Here is a 7983-nt window from a genome sequence, read left to right on the forward strand (position 1 = left end):
ATGCCATTGCGTGATGGGGAAGAGGAGAGGAAGGAAATGCACAGGCCCAATTATTGTTGCGATGATATGGTTTTGAAAGCCCTCTATGATCAGTGTTAACCCTGTGTTATTTTGTATATTGGGACTTCTCTGGGAGGTTCTAATTCAAAGGAAACTTTTACTTTGAAAGCTTTAAAAGTCTTTTTACTCTACGGATGTTATGTGGAAACACTTGCGTACTCTCAGCTCCATTGCTCTTAAAACTCTTAACTTGGTATTGCTGGCGAAATTTATGTGAATCAGAGATTATTTTTAGGTCTGGATTTATATTAGAAATTATTCATATTTGTCATTCAACAAGTAGGTACTAAGCACCCAGTAGATACAGGGAAACAGGAACATGGACAAACTTCCTGTTTCTGAAAATGCTGCCAAATCTCAGTTCCTGAGTGTTCGGCACCTTTTACTTTGGGCCCTTGGTAAAACCACAGATACAGGTAGAACTGATGGACATTTTCTCATCATGGCTGAAGATTTCTGGGGAATGGTTCTTTGAGGAACTACCTTGGCTGAAGCTCTCTTGGTTGAACCTGTAAGTACAAGAGCGTAAGACAAGGCTTCCCGTTGAGTAATATAGCCTAGGGGAAAGAAATGAGAGAAACTTCAAAATCAATAATTTTATACAACAAATAAGAAAACAAAACTGCAAATATTTACTTATGTGTACAAAATTTCTTCTACTCTTGTGGTGAGCATGCCCAGATTATACAATCTTTGAAGACTGGAAGTATATATTTCTTTTGCATTTCTCATACAATAATAAACACTTATTAATTAACATGTCAGATTATTTGGAAAGAGACTGGAGCCATGATATTTTCAATATCAAAACTTTCTTCAAACCAGAAACATCCATTTGATCTCTCTCAGTGTTTCTGAAAGTGTAGTCTGTAGACCACCGACTAGTGAATCACTGGGCTGAGGCCACATACTTTTTAAAGGTGCTTATTAAAAATGCAGATTTATGACTCTATTCTAAAGACCTTCTGAATCAGAAAGTCAGAGGGTTAAGCTTGGAAATCTGCATTTTTATAAGGTACCTGTTGGATTTTATGTGCACTAAGCATTGAGTACTTCTGCTTCTGGATTCATTGGCTTCTATGTAATTTTGCTCTAAAAATAAAGCTACTAGATAATGGTTCTAGTAACACTTCAGACAATCATGGGGACTAGACTGAATCTAGGCTTCTCTGTTTACTATTAAATAGTTGTATGACCCTGATGAAGCTATTTAACATGTCCATGTTTTAGTTTTCTCTTCTGCAAACTATAGATTATAAAGACATAAAGCTACTACACAGAGGTATTTGAGTGTAAATATCATATCTGCAAAGTTCTTAGACGAGCACCTGACACACAGTAAGCCCTCAATAAAAGGTAACTACTATTGTCATTTTTGTTAAATAAGTTGCAAACACCATGCCTTCCTTTTGTGTAAATACAAAAATGACAGCTTAAAGTAGATGTGCTAAAGACAAGTGAGTAGATTTTTGTTTAAAAAGCACTCTAGTGGAGTTAGGAGAACAGTATGAGGGAGGGCTGCCAGCAACTGAAAACATTTCCTGCAAGAAAAGGGAGGACTTTACATATGCTTTCTGGTAAGTTGGTGCTAATAATTTGTGAAGGTCTTTCACAACCATTATTTTATTTGTGCTTCATAAATTCTGAAGAGGTTGAAAGAAAGAGGAAAGACAGCAGAGGATGGGGCTGAAAATGTATAATCTTTGAAGGTGACAGCTCTGCCTCGAAGTCCTAACTGACATTTATTAGCTGTGTGTGATCTTGACCAAGTTACATAACCTGCCTGAGCTTTCATTTTCTACGACCATCAGGTGGAGAGAAAATGAGATATCGTATGTAAAGCTCTCAGCACAATGTCTGGAATGTGGTGAATGAGCAATAAATCTAACTATTACTGTTGTGAGTAAACCAAGTCTCTGAGTTTGCACACAGCAAGGAGTTGAGCTACCCGCCTGGTTTTCTAAGCCCAGACCCATTGTTTTATTTGATTAAGTTCCCACAAATCTCAGAGAGTTAACATTTTATCACAATCCATACTTGAATTTCTTTAAACCCTATTAATTTACCCATAAAACCTTGCTTTCCATTGTCAAGAATAAGCATTTTGAAACTTGGCTAACAAGCTATGTTGGTAAAATAGCACCCGGCAGATGCCATTGTACTTGAATTATTCATTTGAAAACAACTTCTGGCTACAGCATGAGTTGCTTGGTTTGGATCATGTGGTTAAACTTACCAAGCAGCTGTTGGTGCTGAAGGCTGTGAATGTACCGGGTCTGCAGGGCCTCCCACTGGGGCCTGGTGTTGTAAATCCTCATAATGCTATAAAAGTAGCGCTGTTGCCCTCGGTTGAGGTTCTGTTGGAACAGAAGAGGTGATTTTGATGAGTCTGTGGAGTTCCACAGCAATCAAATTGTGATGTATTCAAAGCTAACTTTTATGGAAATGAGAGGCTTCTCTTGCTAAACATATATATAATTTTTAATGCACAATAATTGGAAAATAAAAATGGGGGATTTCCTCTATTTGCTTAAACAGTCTTCTGCTAATCTGTATGATGATGAAAATATGTGAGTAAAAGATTCTGGGTAATTGACTTGAAATGAGGGACATCTAAGGATTTCCAGGAGCTTATAATTTCATTGATCCTTATGGAGGAAAGTAGCTTGCGATGAGCTACACAGAGCTGAAGTATGCTAGGCCTCTGGACTGGTAGAAAATTTTCCACTGAAAGTTCTCAGTAAGCAAGTGAGACGGATGGAAGAGTAATGTGGTAAGGGTTCATTATATCATTAGCAAAAATGTGCTGTGAAAACAAAGAATTAAACAAGCTTCCTATAGCAGTCAAGGAAGGTTTCCTAAATAAGATGACCATGTTATCTGAGTCTTAGGTGAGGAATTTCTTTAAGGGACTAGAATACTGGTTCTTAGAGGGCATGGACAGCCCCTGGAAATCTGTTAGAAATTCTTACTTTTTTGTTGTTCTTGTTCAAAGGGAACATAAGAGTCTGATAGGGAAAAGACTACAGACTTAGGGGAAGATGATGGAAACCTTTTAGCTATGTTAAGAGTTTAAGGATGAACTATTCTAGGAAGAGCCATCAAAGGTCTTTATTTAAGACAGTGGCTCTCAACAGGGATGATTTTGACCCCCATGGGACATTTGGCAATGCCTGCAAATTGTTTTGATTGTCCTAATTGATGGGATGGGGAAGGAATACTCCTGGCATTCAGTGAGTAGATGCCTGGGATGTGCTCAGCATGCTGCAATGCACAGGACAGCTTCCCACACCCTTCCAACAAATAGTCCAACCCAAAACACCATACTCTCAACTGACAAGATTAGCATTTTAAAAAATAGCCCTGCAGTGGAGAATGGGCTCCAGGAAACAGACCATTGGTAGAGAGACCATTTAGAAGGTTACTTTCATGAAGGTAGGGAGAAACAAGAAGGGTGGGACTTCAATTACTATTATATACTTAATATATCTTAAGTGTTCATTATATACTGTGCTCAGCATTTTGCATTTGCATGTATTTTGCATACATAATCTCAAATTTCAGCAATCCTATGAGATGTGCAATTTCTTTTGCTTATTTTACAGATAGGGAAGCAGATAGTGGCATCAACAGTCTAGAAAAATCAAGACAAAATAAGTTCACCCTAGGCCAAAGAATTCAAAACAATAGCAGAATTTTCAAAATGAGTTGATAACTATGCAATAAAAACTAAACTTGAGATAATTATATGTAAAGGTAGGATAAGGTGACTTTTACCTGTTAGACATTTTGTGTGGGCTTGAAATCTGTGAGTTAATGTTTTGTTTTGTTTTTGTATTTTTGATCTAAAAATCTTAATATCAAAAATATATCTAGAGTGAAAGTAGCAAAGCCAAGTACCTCGTAATTTGAGACATTATTTCAGCTTTAGTTTCTGAAGTAGATATTTTAAAGGACATCATATTTGAAGAGAATGAATTCCACTCCTCAATAACTAATTTTGCCTTTTAAAATGATCGAGAACAAGATAATATGAAAATTGTAAGCCAGTTTCAAGAGTGAAACTCCAAAGTGCAATGGGAGTTTCCATGGAAGATAAAAATCTTAAAAGTGATGATTTTATTTTACAAAGCAAAAAATGCGTACCTCTTTTCCTTAGTAAACTCTAAACTTGCTAAATGAGAAGTAACAGGTAACATTACTAATATTCTTTTCCTGCTGTTTATCCTTCCTTGAGGGTTTGGGAGAAAACTGAAATTTTTAGATTATTTATGAGAATGGCTTTAACTAACTTTGACCAAAAGGAGTTAACAGCTCTCCAACAGGGAGCCACAGTGTGGCCAATTAGTGAGTTTCCCGTCACTGACAGCGGATCAGCCATGAAGAGGTAACTGTCTACCAGAGCTCTTAAAATGGGATGGGTGTGTTACCCAGGTGTGTTCATTCACTCTCTCATATGTAGCCTTCAACATGCAGCAATGGTTTATTTTGGGGCAAACATTCTTCTTAATGCTAAGTAAACAAAGACAGCAGAAAAAGTCCTCAAACCTTGAAGGAGAGACAGGTCACTCTATCTGTTAAAAAAAAAAACAACAACCCCAAAAACCGTACCTTTAGTAAGGAAGTGTCAGAGATGGAGGGAGGAACTCGAATGCAAGGAAGTTGTGGAACATTCCAAAGCTTTTGTTGTCTTTTCCAGTTTTGTCTCATCGTTTATTCTGTAACTCTAAGGAACAACAAATCATAGCATAAAATTTCTTTAAGCTCAACCATTTTTGGGTATGTACTTAAGTAAATAAGTAAGCAAGTAAGTAAATGAATTTTTAAAAATATAATTTGTTTAAAGGATAAGAACTTTGCTCTCGTTTCCAAATAATTGACATCATCAGACTACTTAATTCCACACCTTTTCCTGTTCTTACCCTTTATTATGAAAATAGTTGTTACTTATTTGTGAAGTTAAGGAATAATTCAGAGCCCTTGTCTTTCTGTTTAACTCTGTTTGGAACAGGTGGGTTGTAGAGTGTACTATTTTTATGATAGTAATTTTTTGATAATTTTAAGTAGTATTGATTATTGTATCTGATTCTAAAAGTAATATATATTGTTTTGAAGATTTGGAAAATTTTAAAAATTAAAGAAGAAAATAAGATTACTCATACAAGTTGAGCATTCCAAATCTAAAAGTCCAAAATCTGAAATGCTGCAAATCCAAAACTCTTTTAGTACCTACATGATGCCCAAAGGAAATACTCATTGGAACATACTGGATTTCGGATTTTTTGAATTTGGGAGGCTCAACTGACGAAGATAATGCAAATTTTCCAGAATTAAAAAAAAAATCTGGAATTTGCAAAACACTTCTGGTCCCAAGCATTTTGGATAAGGCATATTCAACTTGTATCTAACTATCCATAATTATTGTTAGCATTTTGTTGATTTCCTTTTATTTTTTATTTTTATATATATTTTTGAGACAGAATCTCACTTTGTCACCCAGGCTGGAGCACAAGGTGATATCATAGCTCCCTGCACCCTTGAACTCTTGGGCTCAGCTATTTTCCCACCTCAGCCTCCTAAGTAGCTGGGTCTACAGGTGCGCACTCCACGCGCAGTTATTTTTTTAAATGTTAGTAAAGACAAGGTCTCCCTGTGTTTCTCAGGTTGGTCTCAGATTCCTGGGCTCAAGTAATCCTCCACCTCAACCTCCCACAGTGCTGGGATTACAAGTATGAGCCATCACTCCTGGGCTTCACTGGGCTTCACTTTCCTTTTATTTATTTTTTCCATGTACATTGTATATGATTTTAGAAAAGAGAGATCACAATTTATATGTGTTGTGTACTTTCTCAGATCATTAAGTATTCTTTAAAAATATGATTTTTAGTGGCAGTATAGTATACGTTTACATCATTCTCCACTTCTTGCATGTTTAGATGTATAATTTTATAGCATTGTATTATAAAATAAACTATTAAATTTGTCATGTTTCCACTTGCCTGACAAAGATATAGAATGAAAGAGTCACATTTGCTATGATCAAGTCTCCTTTCCTGGTGATTTAGGGTTTAGAGTCTGAAGTGTGTATAATAATATGAATTTAGCAATCCAGCAAGAATAAACATATTTGAATAGGTTGCCAAGCCACAGAATGCAAACCCAGTGCTTACTTTCTCCTTTGCTTACTCCTTTGTCTTTGTTAGCAGTGTGAATTACTGAATGATAGAAAGTAAGACCACAGCAAATCAAGCATAGTAACAATCTGCTTAGCTTCTGGGCTGCTATGGCACCTGGGGGCTAAGCATAGTAACAATCTGCTAAACAGATTATTATCAATACCTGCATCATATACTAACTGAGGAAAAGAAACTATAATAGAGGCTATATGGCCTTTAGAACTAGAAAGACCTGAATTTCCTTCTGTAAACCTCAGCCCTCTCATCCTTAAGACCTCAGTTACAATACCTACCTCATTGGGTGTTTGATTCACTGCAATTGTAAATATGGAATGCTCTCACACAAACACATGGACACACATAGGCACACAAACATACACATGCTTAAGGACGATTGTAATACGTACATGTGGAGACTGATTTGTTTTGAGTTCACACATTAAAGGTTCCATTCTTCCAGATGAGAAATTTATTAGGAAAACATTAGTCAACATCTCTGTGTGTACTGTTTCTGCTGTATAAATGTATAAATTAAACTACAAATATTTTAGTTAGTGCTGCTTTCCTTCAATTTGCACTCCAGAAACCATACCAACCAAGATACACTCTTAACATTCTCTGTGATTGACGCCTGTGCTCTATCCTGTACTCATGTATCCCTCCTCCCGTTTTCCAGATCTGTAGAACAGAGAATAAATATTCTTCAAAGCTTGAAAGATTTCTTCTCTCCTCAAATAGCATAAGGAAATGATTGATGCTCTTTCTTATGGCTACAATTCATGTATGCTTTTCTGGAGCTACTGCTAAAGAAATTGATTTTACCTATTCAAGTGGCCTATACTTGATAAATTTTGACTAAAATACTAGTGGAATTCAGGGAGAAAAAAATATACAAAATAACTGAAACAAAAAGACAGATTTGCCTACAAAGAACTTACCTTATACTGTAGTTTCCCCACTTTTAAAAGCTGGCATTCGTATTCAGTATAGTTTCCTTACATGGACTCTGTTCATATGGTACTGGTGGTGGAAGTCTGTTGATAAACTGATATCCAAGCAACATCATGTGATGAAACAAAGAGCTGGGGAAATCTGGCTGCATGCCTTTCTTTGCTTCTGGATAACATTCAGCTACACAGTTTGATATTTTTTCTTCCAAATTTTGTGTCTAATCAAGTATCATCTTCTAAATTGACCATATCTCTGCTATATGCAGATATAGGGGAGTAACATGGATAGAGGCAGAAATGATAAATATTAAAGATCAAGAAATCCATCAAGGCAATGGGCCATGACATAAATATTTCCAAAATTTGGAGTCAATAGTCTCTTTCTCCATTGCTCAGGATGATGAAGAAAGAGTTCCTGAATACAGAGGTACAGGCATGAATTTTACTGTGGTAACCCGTGAAATTATTCCATAGTTTAAGCTAAGTTCCTTTTTCATTTGGTAGGGGAGTAAGATATTCAGCATATTTTATCTTAATTAGAGGCTATATGTGATGATAACGAACCTGTGGCATAAGACTAGAGCCCACACTGACCTCATCCCTTCTTCTGTGACAGCATTATTCTACTGGCTTCCTGTCTTTCTCAAGTGTCCCTCTTCTCAGTGCCAGCTTATCTGCAAAGACAAAGAGTTACTAGAGGAAAGAGAAGAAGAAATATCAAAAGAAAACAAATCCAAAACTCTTAGGAGACTAAGGGGAAGAAAAAAGCAAGGAGATAAGATTGATGAATCATCTGC

The 7983-nt window shown here is 36.3% G+C and overlaps 1 protein-coding gene across 1 annotated transcript; it reads right to left on the reverse strand.

The window, feature by feature from the left end:
- Positions 1-285: 285 nt before the first annotated feature.
- Positions 286-7257, reverse strand: FAM216B (family with sequence similarity 216 member B). Its single transcript, XM_010344929.2, has 4 exons — positions 7175-7257; positions 4672-4786; positions 2297-2417; positions 286-617 (listed from the first exon to the last, which is right to left on the reverse strand). Exons 2-4 carry the CDS (start codon positions 4768-4770, stop codon positions 418-420), a joined length of 420 nt encoding a protein of 139 aa, XP_010343231.1. The 5' UTR covers positions 4771-4786; positions 7175-7257; the 3' UTR covers positions 286-417.
- Positions 7258-7983: the final 726 nt, after the last annotated feature.

Source organism: Saimiri boliviensis, chromosome 16, assembly GCF_048565385.1.
Source record: "Saimiri boliviensis isolate mSaiBol1 chromosome 16, mSaiBol1.pri, whole genome shotgun sequence".
Lineage (NCBI taxonomy): Eukaryota > Metazoa > Chordata > Mammalia > Primates > Cebidae > Saimiri > Saimiri boliviensis.

Coding starts and splice junctions, on each gene's coding strand:
- FAM216B (XM_010344929.2), bottom strand. CDS start 4,770: ATGAGACAAAACTGGAAAAGACAACAAAAGCTTTGGAATGTTCCACAA. Junction 2,418..4,671: donor CTGACACTTCCTTACTAAAG/GTACGGTTTTTG, acceptor CTGTTCCAACAG/AACCTCAACCGAGGGCAACA. Junction 618..2,296: donor TCAGCACCAACAGCTGCTTG/GTAAGTTTAACC, acceptor TCTTTCCCCTAG/GCTATATTACTCAACGGGAA.